Source organism: Enoplosus armatus, chromosome 8, assembly GCF_043641665.1.
Source record: "Enoplosus armatus isolate fEnoArm2 chromosome 8, fEnoArm2.hap1, whole genome shotgun sequence".
Classification (NCBI taxonomy): Eukaryota; Metazoa; Chordata; class Actinopteri; order Centrarchiformes; family Enoplosidae; genus Enoplosus; species Enoplosus armatus.
In genome coordinates this window covers 10,011,157-10,034,748 of record NC_092187.1, presented here as the reverse complement: position 1 = coordinate 10,034,748, position 23,592 = coordinate 10,011,157, and the positions used below count along the sequence as shown (strand labels likewise).

Genomic DNA, 23,592 nt, shown 5'->3' with positions numbered 1-23,592 from the left:
TGTGATATCCCACTGGGCGAGCAAGGGTGCCTTGTGGAAACCGCTGCATCTCCAAAGAAGCGGCAACATAAAAACACTTAATAGCAAAATACATATATACCCGGACAATGTCGCTCCTGTCTTACCTGTACCGTGAGCCAAATCGATGCCCGGTTCGGTGAGTATGTTCGGGTCACTTTGAGATCTGCCTCGTTGCAGACAGCCGTCTAGTCCATCCGATGTAGCCATGGGGAGACAGCGCAGGAATCCTGAATAAAATATTGAAAACCCGACCAGAGGCAGGCAAGGTCAGGAGGAAAGCAGCGAGCGAGTGCAGATTTAATTCGCTCTGACAACAGCCGCTTTGAGCATCTACCAGGGAGCCATGGCTGAGCAGAAATTCCGCGTGTGTGTGTGTATGTACGTGTGTGTGTGTGTGTGTGTCTAGGCTGTGCGCGCGATGATGTGTGGATGTGGGAGGGGTGATATGCCCCCGACGATGCCCGTCCCTGTCCAGCAAGACGACCAAATATTCAACACACCAACTAGCATTTTTTGAGCTTAGCCTATATTGAATATTTATGTATTTCATGGTTTGGGGCAAGACACCAGTATCCTTTTATGCACCCCCCCTTCCCCCCGCACATATCGTTTACTTGGGGTCTATAGGCTTTATTGGTTACTAATGATGCACATGTGTTGTACTCTTAAATATATATACAGCAGTAAATTAAAGAGTAAATTAAAGATGTTTTGATCAGGAATATTTATGTATTTATTGTGCTTTGCAATTTAAACATTTCCTCCATGCCTCCACAAAGGACAGTAAGCCTATATTTATAAGGAGAATGCACGAATGTTATTTTTTAAACTATGATATTAAGTTAGTACGTCAAAGACGCAGCAGGCATATTGTTAAAAGCACAATGTACGTGAAAACCCCAAATCTAAAAGCAATGCATGAAAAGCAACCATCATTAAGATCTATATGCTACCGCGTCCACATTAAACATTACATCTAAAGTACCGTTATCTTTTTAACTGTTTAGAATGAAGCAGATAATGCTTCAATATTAATATTTACTCGTAAAATATCATAACAATTGAATAATTTCGCTTAAAACAAAGCAGGTTAATGTCGGTGCCACAGAATCCATATGGAAGCAGCCCATTGGCTGGTTTCACGTATGACGCGTCAATGCGGAAGTGTACCACCGCCGTCGGAGGAAAAATGGCAGCTCACGGGTGCAGCTACTCGGCAGTGCTGCTTATTCTTTGCAGTTTGCCAGTGTTTATTGTCGCGGACAGTCAAGAGGCGACACTAGCTGGTGGTCACCACGCCACTGCGGTCGATAATCCGCAAACAGCTACCGAAACGGCGGAGCAAACAGCCGAGCAGCCTGTGGTGGAGGAGAGGCGGTGGGAAGCAACTGAGGTTGAAGAGGCGACTCCGGATGATGTTGCAACCGACAAACAGGACACTCCGGCCCCTGAAACCGTGGTCCCCCCGTCAGTACCACAGCCCAAAGACGATTTTCAGGAGGAGTTGGTCATCAGGCCGCTGCACTCGGGAGATATTTATGCCAGCTTCCAGTTCCGCACCCAGTGGGAGACTGATTTCATGAGAGGAAACAAAGGTAAGCTAACTGTTAGCAATGAATAAACATGCCATTTATTTGGAGTCAGGGATTTCGTAGACGTGCTCATTCTTCTTACGGTAATAAAATGCATCTGGAAATTCACAACATCCATGTCAGTGCATATGGAAGTTGTGAAAAAGTCCTAAAATGTATCCACATCTGTGGTCGTAAATGCGTAGAAATGAAGCGTTTAACGTTAAATATCCAGGTTTTTAAATGGCTTATTGATACACCTGTTGTGTTAATAATTTATAAGAATTTAAAACATTTAAAAAAAGTAATGTTATAAACATGACCTTCTGATACAAGTTATTATTTTATTTTTTCTTCAGTAATTTGGCTTCATTTTCTCTTCTCACTGACAGGAAACTTGAGTCTAAAGTCTTTACCTGCAAGCACCTTGTTCTTTATGACAGGGAGTATCTGTTCCTGTATAATTTGGTCCCACCGTTTTTGATGATTGTATTAAATTAATATTAACATTTCAGTTAAGCAAAAATGATGTAACAAAGTACAGGCTTTTTTTGTACCACATCTGTTTCCTCGCACTAGTCTAGCAGCGGTAAACTGAAAGAATTTTAAACAGTCTTAATACACATCTCATATATTCCACAAATACCTACTTTTTCTGTTGTTAATGCATACACACACCATCAGACAATGATTTGTCTCACCCTAACCCTAAACTGTGTAATGTTATATCATGTTTCTCAGTGTCACACTACCGGCTATTTCCCAAGTCTCTGGGCCAGGTCATCTCCAAGTTCTCGGTGCGAGAGCTGCACATCTCCTTCACGCAGGGCTACTGGAGGACCATGCAGTGGGGGCAGCCCTTCCTGCCGTCCCCTCCTGGGGCTGAACTCTGGGTCTGGTTCCAGGACTCTGTGACAGAGTGAGTACGGCCCTCTGGTGGCTGCAGAGCATCAGAGGCGAAATAAATGTTCTAAATTTGTGGATGTATAAGTTCATTTTAAAACAAGCAAGCACAAGCACTATTTTCCCTAATCCTTTTGTTTTCTGGCCATATATTGATAATGCTGACATCACTCCGTTATGCCAGATTGAGTTTTAACTTTCTGTAACTGGTGTCAGTGGTGAACATCAGGGCTTTGTGTTAGTCCTACAGACAGATCAAACCCTCTCTAGACACACCATTTCACACCATCATACACAGACAAATGCATTGTCTAAGCATGTTTAGGTACTAGTTGGCTCCCTTTTTATTTTTTGCCATGCCCATGCTGCTACCTCTGACTGAAAGCAAGTTCTCCGGAGGTTGGTAAAAGTGATGGGAACTGGAAATGTAGTAAATAACTAACTCAATACTAAATAGAGGCGGCATGCTGAAGGAAAAGTGGCCACACCAAAAAATAAAGAGCAGCGAGAATCCAAGGGTGAATCCCTGAAACACAAATATCATATAAAGCAAATTCTAAACATTAACTGCAGGAACCCAAAGCATGTAGTGACTGATATCTAACCCCATTTTGACTTTGACAAATGGGCATTTGAAAACATTTCCAAACCTCTCATTTTTAATCACAAGGAGATGAAAAAGTTTTATCCCTGTTTTCGGTCTAAATCTTACAGGCATACACTACTATGCACACATTTCAATACAGTTTCTTTATATCTTAAAGTGCTCAACTGTCTAGTATGTGCTTTGTCAGTCATTTCAACATTTTCATATCATGTTTCTGCCCTTTTTAGTGTGGATGGCACGTGGAAGGAACTGACCAATGTTTTGTCGGGGATCTTCTGCGCTTCACTGAACTTCATTGACTCCACCAACACTGTCCAGCCCAGTGCGTCCTTCAAACCGCTGGGTATAGGCAACGGTACAGAGAGGCTCCTTCAATCTCCCTTTGCATTTTGTAAAGCTCTCTAGTGACGAGCCTGTATGAAAGCTAAAAATGTGATTAGACACTTTAAACTCGCAGCATGCAGGCGCTAAAGATACTGCTGATAATGCATTGCATTACATGTGGACTGATTGTTTTTTTTTTGTGTGTTGACCTTTAAGTGACAGACCACCGCTTCCTTCGTTATGCCACCCTCCCACGAGAGATTGTTTGCACTGAGAATTTGACACCCTGGAAGAAACTCCTGCCGTGTGGATCCAAGGTGAATTCTCAAGATCACATTTTTCATTCCACACTCATTCAAATGTCGGTGACTGCAGCTAACTCCGCTTTGTCTTCTGTTTCTTTGTGTGACCTTGTTGCTCTTGCAGGCTGGTCTCGCTGTCCTGTTGAAGTCTGAGAAACTCTTCCACAGCAGTTTTCATTCCCAGGCAGTGCACATCAGACCCGTGTGTCAGGACTGGGAGTGTAAAACTACATCCTGGGAGCTGAGACAGACGCTGAACGTGGTCTTTGACCTGCACACCTCTTCGCAGGGCAAACGAGGTGCGCAACAAAGCTGATCCTTCCTGCATTCATCCCACATTTAAGTTTAGAGTTTCTGAGGTTTGTTGTGTTTGGTCTCCCTGGTCTTAGTTAACTTGAGCTGTTTGTTCCTTCAGAGTGGTCTCTGTTTAAGATGTTCTCTCGGACCCTGACAGAAGCTTGTCCACTGGCCTCCTCCAGCAAAATCTACGTCGACATCACAGACAACCCTCAGGTATGATTCCCACATAATATGCTTTCGTCTTCACAGGATTAGTTTTACCGAACTGTCAAAGCAGTATCAAGATGGAGATATTTAATGGTTCCCTGTAGGATACACACAGTGTGTTTTAGTGAGTAACACTGAATGTAAACATAACTTTTGTTTACAAGAAAACCCCACAGGGCACCTTTTTTTTTAAGATGATTTAAAACAGATGTAGCAGATTGCAATTTGAATGTGTGTGTGTATAATCCATACATCAACAGTATGTATGGAGCTGTGCCATAGTTTCGGCTAAGAGAAGTTTGATTTCATTGTGCAGGGGGAGCAGTTCGAGGTGAGCCCGGCCACCCCCCTGCTGAGCCAGGCAGTCGTGCTCGGGGACAGACGAACCTTCTCCATCTACGATCTGACCCAACAAATCACCTTTGGCACTGTGCGCTCCCTCAACCTGCTGATCCGCTGGAAATCCAGCGAGGGTGAGTGAGAACAGCCGAGCGTGACGCACAGCTTTGTGTAAGAGGCTGGACATACAGTCGTCGACTGCGTCTGTTTGTCATATCTCTCCTGGTTACATCTTGTTACTACTGCTCTTCTGTTCTCAGTGTTTTCTGTGTTTGCCTATGAAATCATAATTTGAAATGCCCCATGACATTATTATAATAATCGTTCTTGTCTCATACTCACTCTGTGACAACAACATGTGTGACACACAATTTTTTTTTCAAGCCAAAAAGGCAAATAAGAAAACACTATTTGTGCCCGAGATCTTTGTGTTTTATACCAAAGCAACACTGTTTCTATTTCAGGTCAATAGAAGACTTAGATTACATAATCCCCTGTTAATATGTCAAACATTAGGGTGAAACTTTAAGTACAATCATACATCATCAGCTCCACTACATTAACTGTGTTTTATTGTCACAGTTCTTGTCTTTGCTGCGATGTTTCCCATGTGGTCGACCATCAAACCTCCTTGTCTCGTATTCTCCGCCTGCAGGTGACATGCTGCGTCCCCTGCTCCACGCTGAGCGTTATGTGGCTGGTTACGGGCTGCAGACAGGAGAGATTCACACGCTGATGTACAACAACCACCCCTACAGGTCTTTCCCTGTGCTGCTGCTGGACTCTGTGCCTTGGTATCTTCGTCTCTACATCCACACCCTCACCGTCACCAGCAAGGGAAAGGACAACAAGCCCAGTGAGTCAGAAAGCAGAGAGGGACTTTTCACTATTAGTGAAATGAGACAATGTAAAATTTCTATGTAAACAGTGAAAATTTGTGTTAAATCTATTTGTTAACTTTACTTTTGTTAAACAGTGCTTGGTTATGTGATCCAAGAAAGCTAGTCGGAGACACTACCTGTACTGTACATGCACGGCAGAATTATATATAATAATTTTATATATATAAGAACTCTCACTTCCCCCCGAATTTTTGTTAAAATGATCATCAGTAGAAATTTACACTCACACTAAGGTAATTTGCATTGCTGTGACCGTAGAGAACAGAAGCATGGCTGGTTCTGCCCAAGATTTTAACATTTTAACTGCAACTAAAGGGGAAAAAGAATTTCATGATAAGTAATTGTCTTGCAAGTATTTTAATGGTGACAAATGCTGCTTTAAAGTCGAGAAGAGGCTGATTCCATTTTGTTTGCATTCAAAGTTTTATGGAAAGTGGAGCTGCTGTGGAAGTCCTCTGTGTACTTGTGAAAATAACAGTTGACATATGTAGGAAAGAATAATAATGAACTACTAACAGCAAACTTATTGATTAATGTGTTTTTATTGTTTATGGCATTCCATACTGTTTCCACTCATTTTTTTTGCTTATGAAAATGTTACCTCTACACAGATAAATTATTGTACTAGCTCCATGAGTTACATATACTGTACGTTCCCAGTTTCCCTACAGGAGTCATTGTTTCATGTAATTCCATGCAGATGCTTCTTTCCACCAGAAGGAGGAGAACATGAGTCATATTTTCTGTCATGAAAGCTGCAGTAGAAGATGCTTTTTTTTGGTCTACCTACTTCAGTTGGTGCTTGGTTTTTCTCAAACATTATATATACATTATATGAAATGATTATTTATGGAGTATTGTCACATTATATCAAATCTATATACAACTTACTAAAACTACTAAGTTCTATGGATAAGCATTAAAATAGTGTATCAGTGGTCACTCATGTTTTTCGTCTTCCACCAGGCTACATCCACTACCAGCCGTCTAAGGACCGTGTGAGGCCCCACCTCTTGGAGATGCTGGTCCAGCTTCCTCCCAACTCCGTCACTGAGGTCACAGTGGAGTTTGAGAGGGCTCTGCTCAAGTGGACTGAATACACCCCTGATCCCAACCACGGATTCTACGTTGGGTATGAACGTAGAGTTGTTTTCTTAACTGCTTATTTCCAGAGGTTGCTGAAACATGATGGATGCACACATGTTGCCTCTCATGTCCCTTCAAAGGTTGTGGACGTTGTATGATTGGAGTGTAAGAACGGGTGGAAAACTGTGAAAGGTGTTGTTTCAGGTTTTGTCTTTGCATTTATTGTTCCTGACTTTCAAAATGACTAAACTCTGTTTCTTCAACATTTAGGTCTTCAGTAATCAGCTCTCTTGTACCCAGCATCGTCGCCATGGATACAAACAGCACTCGGGAACGCCCACTTTTCAGCAGCTTGTAAGTATAGAGTTGTTTCTTTTCTGATGAAAATTCCTGTCGTTGCATTCACGACTTCCTGTAGAGAAACACATTTGTCTGGGAAGCCGAATGATCAAATTTCCATCTCCCTGCAGTTTTCCTTGTAAAGAAGAGTCCAGCTACTTTGTGCGCATCTACACAGAGCCTCTGCTGGTCAACCTGCCAACTCCAGACTTCAGCATGCCTTATAATGTCATCTGCCTGACCTGCACTGTGGTGGCCGTGGGCTACGGCTCCCTCTACAACCTGCTGACCCGGAGTTTCCAGATAGAAGAACCCAGCCCGGGACTGGCCAAGCGGATAGCTAACATCATCCGCAAGATGAGGGGCGTGCCGCCACTCTGAGGCTGGACTCGAATGCCAACTGGCTCTACTTTTAGAAAGGAAGTTTTCCTTTTGGTGAAACCACTGGTAAACATGTGATATTCAGGGAAGAACTGAGTCGAGCACTGTTATGAATGTTTTTAAAACCGTCAACTGGAAGGTTTTGTTTTCAAATGGAAGAAGACAAATAATTCTTTTTGAGCATAAATGTATTCAGGATCATTTCCTGACGGCTAAGGACAAGGAAATGTAAACAATTTGTCTACTTGGATGGAAAGGACGAGCTTTGATATTGTTTAACAAGTAGAGGGAACCAAAGTTGTGCACTGATTGTTTTTGTTTCGTGTATGTTTGAAGTCACAACTCCACTACATCATAATATAGCCACAATAGGCATTTTGTTCCTGTGAGGAAACGCTGGTAAAATTATGTTTCTACACAGCGCAGACTGACGGCTTTACGCAGCATTATGAAGTCTCAGAGCTCAGCTAGAGAAAGGACGGTCACCTTTGTTCTCGCACTGCGTTCCTGACCTGTTGATTCCCATCTCCCTGCGAGGAAAGATCAAATAAAATGATCCTTAAAGTCAGTCTGTCAGGAATGTCACATTTCCTCAAACCTCAGTTAATATAGGATATCAAATAACTTTAAAATACTGAGTTTCCCACGTCCAAACGTAAATTAACATGACATCAAAGTGTAACTATGGAACATCCCGAAGTATGTCCTCATTACCATATATTTTTTTATTTGTTTGTAGGTTGGACACAAGGATGAGCAACATTACTTGTCTGGAACTACTTGTCCTTTGGTAACTGCCCTCTTACCAAACATTTATTTTGCACTCGTTGTTGTCTGCAGGTCTCCTCATAATTTGTTGCCTTTAGTTTGTCGTTGTTAACTCATTCACTCATCAGTTCAATGCCGTTTCAGTGTGTTTTACGGCGAATAGAAGTCTGTCATCACCCTACCATGAAAAACTACCATACATTTGTTTTTTGAACTTTTTTCTACCAAGAACAACAGTATCCTCCGTTATGCCTGTCTGCCTAGACGTCCATTCTGTTTCACTTGCTGTGAAGAAGTGCGCAGAATGTGAGCGTTTGAAGCGGTACTGTGTGTTTGTGTGTTAAATCTAATTTCTATATTGCCTTTTCAATAAACCGACAAATATCTTTCTGTCATTTTATTCAAACGACCTGCTGTGAAAGAAGTTACACCATTCTAAACTGCACCGGAGCTGTTATTACTTCTCACTGAGTGCCCACATTTTTTGTGTAAACAAACTTGGCCCCACTTCTGGCAGACTCGCAGAGAACAAACACAGACGTCTCTGTATTTGGCCGGTCAGCGATTCTCACCCCAGCACGTTTGGCAACAGCATGGAACGAAAACAAAGGGGGCAAAAAAAGAAGCATTCCACATATGTGATGTTCATATCTGGTCAGCTGCAAACTATGTTATCTCACCGAGCAAGTAGATGCTGCACACAGCCGGAGAACACAGCCCTGCCTGGCTCAGCCTTCAGGGTCTGTTTTTCATATCTTCAACGATGGATATCTTCAAGTGGCTTGTCACAACTCTCAATGACATAGCCTTCACTTTATTCGGCACATATGTTGGTGATTAGATTACAAGTGCACTTTTTAAGTCGCGCTTTTGTAAATTACAAAATGAAATTTGGCTGGCTGTGTAAAAAAAGCCATTGGAGCTGCGTTTTCAGACGTGAGGTTGCGGTGCAGCAGTGTTGAAATCTTCGGGCAGCAGACATTCTTGGCCACCTCTTTAAATAGCCTTGTTTTCTGCCAGTAAGCACTTTCCATTCTTGGCATATTTGATCATTTGTTTTTTCAGCCAAGTTCTCGCCTAAAAAGCCCATAAAAAAAAGACCTGTGAAACTGGAGACCTATAACCAGCAAGGTGATACATTTCTAGGTTCAGCAAACATGTTTATTGGTTGAAATACAAAGAAATGCAAATCAACAAGGACCAGATATATAAGTACAGTACATTTTTCATCCATTTAGAATGTTTAGCATATACTATAATATTCAGTATTACTACTCCAACAGAAATACTGTCACTTGACCAAAAGTCAAAGTAAGATTACTTAAGTTGTAAACTCATCAAGTTGAAATACAAACATACTGTAGGTATTTTCCTCCTGACTGTGTCATAATAACATAACAGCAGGTTTATTCTAAAGTTCTTGCTTTTCCAAACAATAGCTGATTGTTTATGTACTTAAAGTGCAGGCACATTAAACAGCTTCTTAGCTATATTAAGGAGAGCAAAACTTTCTCCCCCAAAGAATCAAACTTGTGCTCTAACATTGTACCAAAGTGTGCTACTATGGAGTTGAAAAGGTGTGTAAAAAGTGAACGTGATAGAAAAATCTCTCATCTCTCAATGCATTTTCTGTGTTCTTTTGCATGAAAGAAACCAAACAAGGGCACACACGCGACCAAGTGGCTGGCTGTCCAATCAGCAGGGCTCGCTGCAGGCGTGGCCGCAGGTCGTCCTGCAGCACTTCTGCTCTCCTGGACACTGACCATCATGGTAGCAGTACTCGGCACACATGGGGGTTCCCTGGGGCAGAGCACAGCGGCCCCGCTTCACTGGCAAAGACAAAACATGCTCAGTTACAAAATGCTTTAACGTAATCACACAAACACGCTACTCTGAGGAGTATTTGGGAGGTTTTGCCACTTTGTTTATATCTAACCTGTGTATGGTGCAATGCACTCATGTCCACATCCATTGTGGCAGCACTTCTCATCATTGGGGCAGTCACTGTCATTAGAGCAGAACTCAGCACACAGCCCTGAGCCCCAGTGCCTGCGAGGACACACTCCTGGCTTGGCTGAAGGGAAAAGAGAAATTCATATGTACAAAGAAATGTAAAAGACGTGGCTTTTGATTGGAAGGGACTTTCTGTCCATGCCTGATTTCAGTTTAGTCACTGAGAAGATTTAAACCAAAGATTTAACAGCTGCCCACTTGAGGAAAAAAAAGTTAAATGTTGTGGCTCGTACTGAAAGCAGGAGGGACACAGACAGCTCCACAGTCAAAGACACAGCATTTGTGATCTGCAGGACAGTCTTCGTCACACACACACCCCTTATGTGATGGGACAACATTAAGGAGACGTGGGCACTGGCCTGGTTTTGGGAGAATCACTGAGAGAAAGAGGGCAGTGAAGCAGAAAGGGAGAAAGATCAGCTGTGGTAACTGGGATAACACTAATGAAAGTGTCTGGTTTGCCAAACAACTTGGTTTTGGAATGAAACAGAAGAAAAAACATGCACTTTTTTTAAGTAAACAGTAAATTGGCAGATTATACGTTAAACACATCTGAGTCAGAACAAACGTACCTGTTGAATTGCCACGAGCTTCTGCAGCAAAAGCTATGTTAAAGTGCACAAACGCACCGAGTGTTAAAATCAGTGCACAAACTGCCGACCAGTGTTTCTCCATGATTACTTCTTGCACACAAGAATGTACTCTAGTTTGGACAAATATCCCAGGACACAACCTGCAGGCTGAGCAGCCCAGACAGGATGCTGGGTCCTCGTGCCTGTAGTGTTACACTCCCATCTCTGCACTTCTGAGCCTTCCTGTGCCTTTTGATGGGATGTGACAGCAGACACATTTCTCCCAATGTGTGGTAGACGATGACGACAATGTTATGAATAAATCAGTTGTAGCTGTCGTGTTTCACCTTAGTGCTGCTTTTCATTTTCTTTAAAGATTCTAACTTTGTGCTATTTATAATGGTGTTTCGGTCTGTGTTGCCTTGTTTTCTTGTGCTGTGGCTTTAGTTGCCTTTTTTATGCAAAAATATCACTTGAACTCAAACTTAACTTTATTAGAGAAAGGTTGTTTCTGAAGAACATTGTGTATTTGAAGATTCATGGTATTTTTTTTCTTTTCAAACAATCCTCCTCAGCATGGAGCGTTCTCAGTCTGACCCTATATTGCCATCTATTGGCTTAATGAGGAGTTACATGTAATCAGAATCAGAATCAGAATCAGAAATACTTTATTGATCCCCGGGGGGAAATTGTACAGTACCGGTGCTCCCATTCAATAGTAGAAAGTAGCATAATTTAGAACTAAAAGTTTGTACAAAATATAAAAATAAGAAATACAAAATACAAAATATACACATTTACAGTATTTAAGTGAAATGAGGTGAAATGAAAAATGAAATGAAAATACAAAATATACACATTTACAGTATTTAAGTGAAATGAGGTAAAAATATATACAATAACAATGTATATGTATGTATGTGTTGCACTAAAGTGTGTGACTATATATGTATTGCACTTAAACATTTTGAATAAATAGTGAGGTGGTGTATGAACAGGTGAGGTAGATACAGATACGGATTCCAGTCTCTTCCTGAGTGTCTGACATTCAGAGAGAGGAGTTAAACAGTCTGATGGCCACAGGCAGGAATGATTTCCTGTGTCGCTCAGTTGTGCATTTAGGAGCAATGAGTCTCCCACTGAAGGTGCTCTTGTGTCCGACCAGTACGTCATGGAGAGGATGTGAAACATTGTCCAAGATGCCCCGCAGCTTAGACAGCATCCTCCTCTCTGACACCACCGTCAGAGAGTCCAGCTCCACCCCCACAACGTCACTGGCCTTGCGGATCAGTTTGTTTAGTCTGTTGGAGTCCGCCACCCTCAGCCTGCTGCCCCAGCATGCAACAGCATAGAGGATAGCACTGGCCACCACAGACTCATAAAACATCCTCAGCATAGTCCGGCAGATGTTGAAGGACCTCAGCCGCCTCAGAAAGTAGAGACGGCTCTGGCCCTTCCTGTAGAGGGCATTAGTGTTCTTTACCCAGTCCAGTTTATTGTCAATGTGAACTCCCAGATACTTGTAATCCTCTACAATGTCCACACTGGCCCCCTGGATGGAAACAGGGGTCATCGGCGCCTTGGTCCTCCTCAGATCAACAGTCAGTTCCTTTGTCTTTGTCACGTTGAGCTGTAAATGGTTCTGCTCGCACCATGTGACAAAGTTGTCCACAGCAGCCCTGTACTCCTCTTCATCACCCTTACTGATACATCCAACTATTGCTGAGTCGTCAGAAAACTTCTGAAGATGGCAGGTCTCAGTGCAGTAGCTGAAGTCCGTGGTGTAGACGGTGAAGAGGAAGGGAGAGAGGACAGTCCCCTGCGGGGCCCCGGTGTTGCTGACCACCCTGTCTGACACACAGTGTTGTAAGCGCACATACTGTGGTCTGCCAGTCAGGTAGTTGACAATCCAGGACACAAGGGGGGCATCCACCTGCATCTCCGTCAGCTTCTCACCCAGTAGAGCCGGACGGATGGTGTTGAACGCACTGGAGAAGTCAAAGAACATGACTCTCACAGTGCTCGCCGGCTTGTCCAGGTGGGCGTAGACGCGGTTGAGCAGGTAGATGATGGCATCCTCCACTCCAAGTCGGGGCTGATAGGCGAACTGAAGGGGGTCCAAGTGTGTCTTGACCAAGGGCCGGAGCTGCTCTAGGACGAGTCTCTCCAGGGTCTTCATGATGTGGGAGGTCAGTGCCACGGGTCTGTAGTCCTTGGAGCCACTGGGTCGCGGCGTCTTTGGAACAGGAACGAGGCAGGATGTCTTCCACAGCACGGGGACCCTCTGAAGACTCAGGCTCATGTTGAAGACGTGGTGAAGTACTCCACATAGCTGGGGGGCACAGGCTTTAAGCACCCTGGGGCTGACACCATCGGGGCCTGCAGCCTTGCTGGAGTGGAGTCTCCTCAGCTGTCTTCTAACATGGTCGGCAGTGAAGCACATTGTAGAGGTGACCGGTGGGGGAGGGGTGGAGTCATCAGGTTGAAGAGTGCCGTCAGCCTGGGGACTGGGGGACGAGGTGTGAGGAAAGCTCTCACAGGGGGGTGGGGGGCTGTGAGGAGCAGGAGGGGGAGGGGGGAGTGGAATAGGTGAAGGTTGGAGGCAGACAGCGGAAGAGTCATGGGGGGGTTGAGCAGGGCCCACAGAGTCAAATCTGTTGAAAAACAGATTAAGTTCGTTGGCCCGGTCCACACTGCCTTCAGCTCCTCTGTTGTTGCTCGGCCTGTATCCCGTGATGGTCCTCATTCCACTCCAGACCTCTCTGGTGTTGTTCTGCTGGAGTTTCCACTCCAGCTTCCTCCTGTACTTCTCCTTGGCCCCCCTGATCTTTACCTTCAGTTCCCCCTGGATCGTTCTCACCTCGTCTCTGTTGCCAGCTCTGAAGGCCCTCTTCTTTTTGTTCAGTATGGCCTTGATGTCCTTTGTCACCCATGGCTTGTTGTTAGAATAACAATGGACAGTCCTTGCTGGTACAGTGGAGTCCACACAGAAGTTGATGTAGTCTGTGATGCACTCTGTGAGCCCATCAATGTCCTCTCCATGCGGCTCACAGAGTGCCTGCCACTGTAAGCTGTTAAATGGAAGGTGGTTTGTTCAGATTTGTTCAGACACTTTTGTTGCACAACAAATAAAAAAAGGCTGTCAGTGTCTTATTCATGTTCTTACCAAGACAAGACAGCTCTTTCAAAAACACATTATGTATTTTAACAAGTCATGTGTGCCAATCTGAGACGGACCAGAAATGACAGGTTTAACTGAGGTGTTTAATTTCACACTGATATTTTCCTTTTACTCTTCGGCATGAAAATCAAAGACAAGCAACCCGAATGGTTACTTTAAATTTTACATCACGCTTTTCAGGACAGGGTTTTGTTTTTCAAGACACTTGGGTTAATGTGCCATTAAACTATAGGTCTTTCCAAGTGAAGTCAAAATATGCTTACCATTTTGAAGGGAGGGAGATGATTACACACTAATAAAAAAAAAGAGGCTGTTTACACCTTCACTAAAACTTTTCAATCCCCTCTCATCTTTATTGTTTGTCCCATGTCTTATTCTGTCATGTCTTTTTTTTTGACTCCCTGTGTGACTCCTGACTCCATATTGGACAGTAACTTATGTCTCTGCTTGTTGCTTCTCACCCTTTTCTTCTTCTGTCTGCTGTAGATGAAGTCAACGCTGAGTCCATGAGCCATAGCGGCAAATTAATTGTCGAGCATAATTATGTTTTGCTTCTTCATGAGACAGCATGCAGCTTTGCATGTATTTGATTTCAGATGAGCTCCCTTTGCTGTGAGACCGGACTGTCTATCTGATTCAGTCCCCTGATCCTGATAAGGTGGTGCCAACGCATGCAATCTCCTGTGCTGCGTCATGGTGTGCCAGCCAAACACACAATATGTCAGCGTTTGTGGGTTAAGCCGTCAGGATAAAGTAACAAACAGTTCTCACAAGGACTATTTCCTCAGGAAAAAATTGTTCGGTAACACTTTCTGTGACCATGTCTATAATGAATTATAAACCTACTTATAATGTGTTATAATCTTCTTTTAACACCGTATAAGTATTCTTATAATGATGATTCATTAATAATAATAATAATGTTTTATAACAATAATCATAACACATTATAAAGCATTTTATAATGCCTTATAAGGTCAAGTAGTAGTAGTAGTAGTCAAGTAGTAGTATAATTGCTGGTCACTCACTGACATCTTTATTTCAAGGATCATAGTGTAGTATTATAATTTTTATTCTATATATTTTTTCACATTACTCAAAGCAAACAATGACCACTTACAGTGACTTTATAACCAGCTTGTAATGTATTATATCTGCCTATACCTCAGGAATTTCATTACTTCACTTAAAGCACCCAATGATTATAATGCATTATAAAATTACTATAATGTGTTACAACTCTCTACTCTTTCTACTCTTGAATGGGAGCACCGGTAACTTGTGTAATTTCCCCCCAGGGACCAATCAAAGTATTTCTGATTCAGATTCTGATAACTGTAATTATACAGCGCTATAAACAGATTATAACGCATTTTCAGTCTCTAAGTATATAATGCATTATAGACATGGGAGCATTAACAGAGACACTAATTCTGGAAAGATTTGTTGAAGATTTTTTTGAGGTGTAATCTTTCAATGCTATGTGCACCGCAAACTTTTCACCTCCATTGTATCAGTGGAGGGGGGTGGAAGCACTTACCCAAGCAAAAGTAGAGAGGAATTCTCAGCAAAATCTCAGCTAGAGGTAACTAAAGACATGTTTTTTTTTTTTTTTATCATATTTTTAATCAATCATTTGAATCAATAAACTGTATTGAGAGACACAGTGGTTGAGTGATGAGGAGGATTCTGGACAGAGTCCTTGTGACCGTCAATGTGGTCATTCCTTCAACCCTGCAGTAACCATGCACTTCATCCATAACGTCTTTATAGGTTGGTATGAGAACAACAAAGTGCTCTGCTCGAGATGCAGTACCATTCATAACCTCTGGGTGGGTGTCTCCACTCGAAGATCTCAGCAGCCTGGGCCTGTTTTTTTAATCTGCCACCAATCTGCACATTATTAGTCAAGTCCAATAAGTTCTCTAATGAAACATGACTACAGATGAGCAGAAGTCACTTCCTAACATTAGACACGGTTCAGCATTAGTGCGATTCTATGCAAGTTTAAAGTCAAAATGATCAATTCTGATAATATATATATATTTCTTTGGTCAGAATCTGATCCTTTTTGTGAAATATGTCTTTTCAGTGTCTCTCAGATGTTGCAATGTAGTGTAACGATGTAAATATATTCTGTCTGGCTTGGATTTGATTGACAGCCATCCCCCCAAAACTCTCAAATAGGGAGAATCCAGAGGGTTATTATACGGGGTGCAGTGAGCAGTGAGGAGTAATTTTGCCCCCAGGAGTGGAAAGGCCATGCAATTTACATGTGCAACCGCATTGCTTATAGCCAGATCAGCAGCCAAAGGGATCTTAGCTGTGAGCTTTTTAAGAGCCAATATATGTTGTTATTCTGATTTACTTTCACACACTATCTGACACTTGAAAGGGTGTTTGCACATGTATGCTCAGAACACATGAACATGTAAACAGGGTTATAGTTTTTTTCATAATTTGATGGTTTTTTTTATATTTTATGTTTCATTCTCACCACACCAAACCTTAGAAACACCTGGTTTCTGCTCCCTCCCCTCCCTTTCCATTTCCCCATTTTTTTCCCTTTTTTCCCTCTTGTCCTTGGGAATTCAATCATGGAATAATGTTGCTGGAAACCTTTCCTCTATGTATTCATATAACAAGACTTGGCTAGTGGGTGTTATTGTATGTCCTTGAAATGATGTAGATGCTATCAGTTTCACTGCTGGCTGTGAATGTTGAACATGTGAATGGGGCTGGGAAAAAGATTGTTCAGTATGACTGTAAGTGAAAGTTAGAGCAGGTATGGTGACGACTGAAGTTGTGGGAAATGTTTAAAATATTGAAAATAACATAAATATCACATTTTACGGCATCCTTGTGCCTTTTCTATTGTCACCAAAGACAGGCTCGTAGATGGAAGATGGAGATGAACAATCGCAAACTGATATTCTTGCATAATGGAACCAAGGAAAGGGAAAATACGGCTGACATGAAGTAAAATCAAGACGTGTCAGCAAGTACTAATAGTTGACTGCAGTTTTTTAGCATGACTGGCGCTCTGAAATTCAACATCTAACAGCAAATCATTCGTTAATGGCTACACATATTTATATTTTAGAGATAATTAATGAATGTAAACAATCAGTTTGCTCTTTGAAAAATTGATATAGTGTTTGGGAAACAAATTATAGTTTGTGTATCATTCCTGTGTACAGAAATCTTTCGGACCAAAGTCAAATGGCAAACATGATAAATGGGCATAATTCCCCACCTTGTGCTCATATTGTTTCCAGACTGACCCAAAACAAGTCTCAGCGCCACCCCTTGACCTCGAGGCCCCTCCCCCACTTGGGCTCCCATAGTCAATCATGTTTTACATTGTGCATTAACCTGCCATTGACCTCTGTATGCTAAACCAAATTGCCATATTATCTCCACCGTAATGTTCTACTCTTAGTTATGTTCCTAGGACTGAATCAGATTTTGTGTCCCACTTTACCCTCAGGCATCAAGAAAATGTCTCAAAAGACTGCGAGGCACTATGAGGGGAGATGTGTGTGGGGGGGGGGGGTTCCTCATCTGAGGGATCTGAGGTAGAAGCTGCATCAGTAAAGAGGGCAGACATTTCTTTTTCTGCTGCTGGAAAGGAAAGTTTCAGGTTGGAGTGTAAAACAGAGTCGTTGTTGAAATAGTGGATTTAAATTTTTTTTTTAGCTCTTTAGAAAAGTCCCTTCTGACACCTGACACTTCTAATGTCTGTAATTATCACCTACTGACTTTGAGCAATTATTACTTTTGTTATTACGACCAACACGCTTGACCGATGCTCCCACAAATGTGTCTACTTATCCCGCTAATACAGAGAATAATGATAATCCTGCGATAATGTTCTGAAGTCAAAATAATGCTAATGCCTCTAATGATGAAGCATGCTTAGAAATCCCTCCCCATCATCCCATTGTCTCCAGTGGCGGAGGAGCTGGCCCCCCCGCGGCCCCATGGGAAATCTGTAATGTATTCAGCCAGGCCTTGGGAGTAAAATGAAAACAAATGTGGTGTAATAAAGGAGAGAAGATGAAGCGATTCTGTGATGATGCTCTCCACCGGCCTTATAAATCAAAATAAAAGTGGAGCAGGTCATATGTGCCCCCACCCTCACTGGATATACACACACACATTCATATATATGTATATATACACCCACACACACACACACACATGCATGCATACAAATACAGGAGTGAGAGAACAAGAAGTACAAGAACAAAACCAGTATACCATCTCTTTGTAACACATATAACATGTTTTATTCGCTCAAATGAAAGATTGCTCCACGTTGCTGTTAGTCATTTACCTTTTTGTATATTTGCATGTATATTAGTCTTTTCTTTACATTGTATAATTGCAAAAGAAAATGTGTTTATTCTCTTTACGTGTGCAATCAAAATGTAGCCCCGCTATGATCACACATCTTATTGACATCGTGGAGTTAGACTTAAAGTATCCTGACTCTCAAAAGTATCAAACAGCGAAAACAGATATTTTGCCAACCATCTTTTTTTTGCCTTGTAACCCCTTAAAATGAAGCAATGTCTACTTGTGATCGGCATGGTTGCATATGTCAATGGGTTATAACCAGAGTGTGTGTTTGTGTGTTTTCCTGTTTTATTTGAATATGTTTTAGAGGCCTGAAGAGGTCAAGCAATCTAATAATTACCAAGAAAAAGCAGGGAGAACATCTGAAAGAATGCTTTTTTTTTTTTTTTGCAGTGTAAAGGTTTCTTTCTGCTGTCCTACCCTGATAATCATCCCATGACCCCTCAGATTTACCTCTCAGGCCCTTGTGGCACTCTCGACTCCCAGTTTGGAAACCACTATTACTGTAATTAAACACAACTGGAGCTGACTGCAGTGGTAGTACTGCCATCCACCTGTAGGAGCTGCTGTGGTGTCACTATACTTCCTACAAGAAGCCAACGGTCCCAAACAGCGAGACAGGAGGCTTGCTGAAGGTACAGTAGTGGAGGCACTCATTATACAGAAAATCCCGCCAAAAAATTAAAATTGAAAAAAAAAATCTCTCACAAACAGCTGGTTATCTTGGCCCAGATTTTGAGCAGGCAACTGAAGACTCTGAGATTTATTGACAGGGGAATTGGGGTTGATTTGAAAATTGTCACCCTCACACACGCGTGGCGTATCAGGTTTTAAGGTCAACAACGAGAGGTGAGCTCCTTTTCTTCAGGATAGTTCTGCCTTTGCATTGTGAAATGCACTCCTTCAGTCCCTTTCAAACCTGCACAACTTTGAAGACGGATTTGAGACTTTCTCTGACAAGGTGGCTGCTTATTAGACAGATAAAGAATAGTAAACAGAGAGCACAATAAATAATTGATGCCTAATAAGTTGAGGGAGAGCTCACCAGGGCTCCTTTTTTTCCCTTTTTTTTCTGGGCCAAGAATAGAGAAAGCCTCCTGAGTTGTTTATTTCCTCCATCCTTTCTTTCTTTTCATGTCCTTCTCATTTTACGAGCCATGAGTCAACACAGCACACGTAAATGATATTTTGACACAGAGAGCCATGAATAATGCATTTGAATTTACTTTTATGCCAGAGTTAGACCCCTCTCAGCACCCTTTCTCTCCCTCCCCATCTCTCCTTTTTCTCCTCTCACCCCTCCTTTCTCCCCTCCTCTCAGTCCCTACCCCCCCCCCTTCCCTCTTACTCCACCCTCCTCTTTTTCCTCTTCCTCTCTTCACTATTCATCCTCATCAGAGCTCAACCTCATTTCTCCCCTCCTTGCCACTCCCTCCTTTTCTCCTCTTCTTCCTGCTCTCCTCCTCCTCCTCCTCCTGCACCTCCATCAGATAGCAGAGAGGAAACAGTACAGGATCAGACTCCAGCTTTCAGAATTGAAGATCTACTGTAGCTGTGTTTTATTATCCACGTCTTGCTCAGGTGGCTGCGAGCTGACATTTTTATAATCATGAGGTAGGAATTGGGACAGACACAGGTGAGATCTTTTTGCAAAAGTTGAGTGCAAGGATTGACTTATTAACTTACTTATTGATTTGCTTTGGGGCAATAGTCTGAAATAAGGTAAGTAAAACAAAGAAGAAGTGTGAAGGCAGTCTGGTTTAACCTTGATTTAAGGGACAAGATGTTGAGAGTGACATTTCATTTTCTTTTAAAGCAATCGACCATTTCAAAAGCAGGGAAGTCTTTTTTACATATGTCGCTTTACACTACCTAATGAAGGCCTCTAAGGTCAGCGAGCCTCTGATGAAGCCAACGGCACGCATTGATTCAGTGTCTAAATTAATCATCCATAACTTGATCTGTTCCAATAAAGTCATCAGCAGCCGGGCATACTGCGTGATCAGCAGCAATCCTTCTTCGCTGCCACGTCGCTGATGTTTAGCCCCGGGGCCCCGCAAACTGCCAGACACGGCCGTGTTTTAAAAGTAAATGAAAAACATTTATTCTGCAGCTTGATGGCTCGATTGTGGTCATGACATAACAGAGGAAGTTAGGATGGAAGAAGAAGTTCAGGGTGCTTTGACCATCTCATCATCATCATCATCTCCGTCGTCATCATTTCCATGCTGCTTCTGCTCCTCCTCCTGCACATCATCATCAGTATCATCATCATCTTTAGGCCAGTGTTTTCCAAGCTAGGACCCATGTTACCTTGTAGCTTGTATACCATGAAGAAGAAGGTCCTCAAAAAAATGAGACATTGCTTGATTTCCACAGCTGAACGTGTTGCTATCACTCCACTGACAGTGTTGACCTGTCATCATCTGTCATTGTATTTGGTCATCTTCTGTCTATTTTCTGTAAACTCTGCTGCCAGGACTCTCTCCATATACCCAGATCTCAAGAGACTATTGTGGTAAAATAAAGAATATTTTAAAACTGAGAGATACGCCATCTGTGATATTACACCACAATCTGAATTCATCATGATTACTTAATTTCACTTTCTGGGAGGTCCTACAACTGAACAATGTTGTCATCACCCCACTGACAGTATTTATCTCTCATCATCTGTCCTTGTGTTTCATCCCTTTATTGTTTTGTTAATCCACACAGTCTAGTTACATGATTGCATTGCTGTGTTCTCTTGCATTTGTTTTTCTGATCTCAGAGACTGTCCAGGTAAAACAAAGGTTACATTTAAATGTCAGATAAATTGTCTGTGTTACAACATCAACACCTACTGCAAAAAGAAACTTCTGATAAAATCTTATCATACAGCCTGTGGCTGAATGTATATTGACGGGGAAGTGTTTGACATTAAAAAGTTTGGGAACCCCTGATCCGGACCATAATCCACATGGTGGTACCAGTCACTGGCTTCGGCCTGTAATCTACTTACTCCACACTTTTGAGCAACACAGTCCTCATCCTTCTGGTGTGAAATCCCTGTGCTGAGAAGTGGCTTCGAAGGAAGCATGGATGAATAATCTGCATCATCCTCATCGTCCTGGAGTGGTTCTTCATTCATAATGTAACGCCCCCACCCCCCACCCACACACACACATACACTCACCCCTCCCATTACATCTGATGAAAGCCACTGACCTGAAAATACAGAGGGAATGAGCTCCTTCAAGTATGGCGTTAACACTGTCTGCGTCCGTCCTGTACATGTTGCCAGCAAAATCAATAAATGAGTTGGATGTCAACACTGGGATCTGATGTTGCTTCTGTTCGTCCACATGGGAATATGACACTGACCAGGTTTCCGCACAGATGTCTTATATTTGAATGAAGCACTGCAACATCACCAATATATAATATAATGCACATTTATAGTGCATATTAAAGGATCCGGGGAGTGTAATTGGATGTTTGACAACAAGATGCACAATTATTCAACTGTGAGATGTGATCAAATGTTTTAATAATCCAGTGCGTTTAGACTAAAGACCACATGGGGCTCTGTTTTTATAAGGGAGAGGACATCAAAGGGTGCTTTCCATTCAAAGAGTGTTTTTCACATCATCATGAATCATATACAGTACAGCATGCACGTGTCCATGCAGTATCGGAAAGTCAAATGTATTAAATGCCTTTCTCTGAGGCTCTTGTTTTCCCATGCTGTGACCTAGAAACTGCATTTCCCCAGTGGTATTTGAAAAGTATTTAAATTGTGGTGAGTGTGTGTGTGTGTGTATGTGTGTTAAGACTGAGCACACATTAATGGTACGTTTCCTTGTGGCCATACCTTTTCCTCTTTTATAGGCATCCTTTTGTTCTACTGTACAATTGGATTGTGAGGAACAATGGAAAAAGCTTCGCCCACAATAACAAGTAAACAGTAAAATAGTGCGTCATCATTTTCCCACAATGCACTGCCTTGCACTGCCTTGCACAAGGAAAAAGCTCTATTTAAATGGTTGGAGTCATTTAATAAACTTTAAGGAAGATTTCTTTTTAGCTGGAATCTGCTAAAATAATGTTATATCACCAGTTACTCGGCCAACACAAGTTTGATGCTCTCCCTTTTCTTTCCTGTAAAACATGACCAGTTTTCACATTAAATATATAGGCTGTTTAATCGCAGCTAAATGCATTAGTCACCGTGTTGGCCTGAGGCAAGGACTGTGTTCACAGCGCATCATTTGCTGTGATATCTAAAGCTATATCCCTCTGAGCTAGTTTCACCGAGTGTATTTCTTGTTGCAGTTAAGTGCATATTTAACAGACTTTCTAGTTTCTCCTACAAAGTTATTCATATCAAGCTTTTCAGAGATAAGCCAGTCCCAGAACACAGTTTAAGAAGCCCCCCCCCCCCCCCCCCCCCCCCCCCCCCACATACACACACAAAAAAAAGAGTTAAAAAGTGGAACAAAAAGAGAAAGCTCCAACCTTGTCAACACTGTCCCCTTTCTGTATCAGCATGAAAATCAGGGTACATTGAGAACCTCAGCGTGACTTCAACGCACCACATGAGTCATCTGGGATTATGAGTCATATTTTACCTCAATACAACAAGAGCCCCGGCTTTACCACACACCTACAGACAGGGAAACTTTTCACAGGCTGAAGTTACCACCTCAGCATGCCTGCGACTGTCGACTACACTAAAACTGGGACAATCGCTTCTTTTTTTTTCTTTTTTTTGTAGTGCAGCCCCAAATGTTCAACAGATGTGATGTGATTAAGTTTAAACAGACTTTAAGGGGTAAACAGTCTCCACGGCGGTGAGGAAATGGAGACTGATACGAAGCCTTTGACCTTGCAAACTTTGCATTGCTTTTAAATTTAAATTTTGATTTTTTTTTGTATAGCATTTAAAGTCTCCCTTCACTCAAAATGTGTTTTTTCTTCTTGTTCCTACAGTTGCATGTTTGAGCTTCACTGTGCAGAATGATGTATGTGTACAGTTTGACACTAGAAGGCCGTTTTCACATTCATCTGCTGAAAGTGGAAAGTTTCTCTGTGCTCATTGAAAATCTGATGACTTTTTAAGGATGATAATGTGGAAATTATCATTTTCTTTGCGGAAAAAAAACACATCAGACACACATTATTGTTCCAAGCAGACTATGTTTTAATACACGTCTGGAGGGGATCTTTAAAGCTGCTAAAGTAGATCAGGTTTCAAGATAGGGTGATCTTCAAAACCTCTTGAAGATTGTTAATGATCAGGCTTTTACAACAGATAGATAGATAGATAGATAGATAGATAGATAGATAGATAGATAGATAGATAGATAGATAGACAGATAGATAGAATCACAAATGCACTAACACTCAGATGTAAACATGCAGGAACGAAG

General features: G+C 42.1%; 3 protein-coding genes across 4 annotated transcripts in view; 1 reads left to right on the top strand and 2 right to left on the bottom strand.

Annotated features, from left to right (window-relative positions):
• phactr3a (phosphatase and actin regulator 3a) overlaps nt 1–228 on the bottom strand; it is a 30,339-nt gene extending 30,111 nt beyond the window's left edge. The window contains exon 1 of the mRNA XM_070910905.1: nt 126–228. Coding sequence (XP_070767006.1) covers nt 126–228 — 103 coding nt within the window. The remainder of the gene's footprint in view (nt 1–125) is intronic.
• Nucleotides 229–1,210: 982 nt separating this feature from the next.
• On the top strand, nt 1,211–8,436 carry pigt (phosphatidylinositol glycan anchor biosynthesis, class T). The gene is made up of 11 exons (XM_070910333.1): nt 1,211–1,616; nt 2,334–2,511; nt 3,330–3,457; nt 3,643–3,743; nt 3,853–4,027; nt 4,144–4,241; nt 4,552–4,708; nt 5,230–5,430; nt 6,443–6,608; nt 6,833–6,916; nt 7,033–8,436. Exons 1-11 carry the CDS (start codon nt 1,211–1,213, stop codon nt 7,280–7,282), a joined length of 1,944 nt encoding a protein of 647 aa, XP_070766434.1. The 3' UTR covers nt 7,283–8,436.
• Nucleotides 8,437–9,206: 770 nt separating this feature from the next.
• On the bottom strand, nt 9,207–10,744 carry wfdc2 (WAP four-disulfide core domain 2). Of its 2 annotated transcripts, XM_070910753.1 has the most exons (4): nt 10,636–10,744; nt 10,297–10,440; nt 9,987–10,124; nt 9,207–9,879 (listed from the first exon to the last, which is right to left on the bottom strand). In XM_070910753.1, exons 1-4 carry the CDS (start codon nt 10,736–10,738, stop codon nt 9,746–9,748), a joined length of 519 nt encoding a protein of 172 aa, XP_070766854.1. In that variant the 5' UTR covers nt 10,739–10,744; the 3' UTR covers nt 9,207–9,745. The 2 variants fall into 2 exon arrangements, with proteins under 2 accessions (XP_070766854.1, XP_070766855.1); XM_070910754.1 differs by lacking the exon at nt 10,297–10,440.
• Between the last annotated feature and the right edge of the window lie 12,848 nt (nt 10,745–23,592).

Coding starts and splice junctions, on each gene's coding strand:
- wfdc2 (XM_070910753.1), bottom strand. CDS start 10,738: ATGGAGAAACACTGGTCGGCAGTTTGTGCACTGATTTTAACACTCGGT. Junction 10,125..10,296: donor CTGTGTCCCTCCTGCTTTCA/GTACGAGCCACA, acceptor TTTTCCCTTCAG/CCAAGCCAGGAGTGTGTCCT. Junction 9,880..9,986: donor GTGCATTGCACCATACACAG/GTTAGATATAAA, acceptor TGTCTTTGCCAG/TGAAGCGGGGCCGCTGTGCT.
- pigt (XM_070910333.1), top strand. CDS start 1,211: ATGGCAGCTCACGGGTGCAGCTACTCGGCAGTGCTGCTTATTCTTTGC. Junction 4,709..5,229: donor CCGCTGGAAATCCAGCGAGG/GTGAGTGAGAAC, acceptor CTCCGCCTGCAG/GTGACATGCTGCGTCCCCTG. Junction 5,431..6,442: donor GGGAAAGGACAACAAGCCCA/GTGAGTCAGAAA, acceptor GTCTTCCACCAG/GCTACATCCACTACCAGCCG.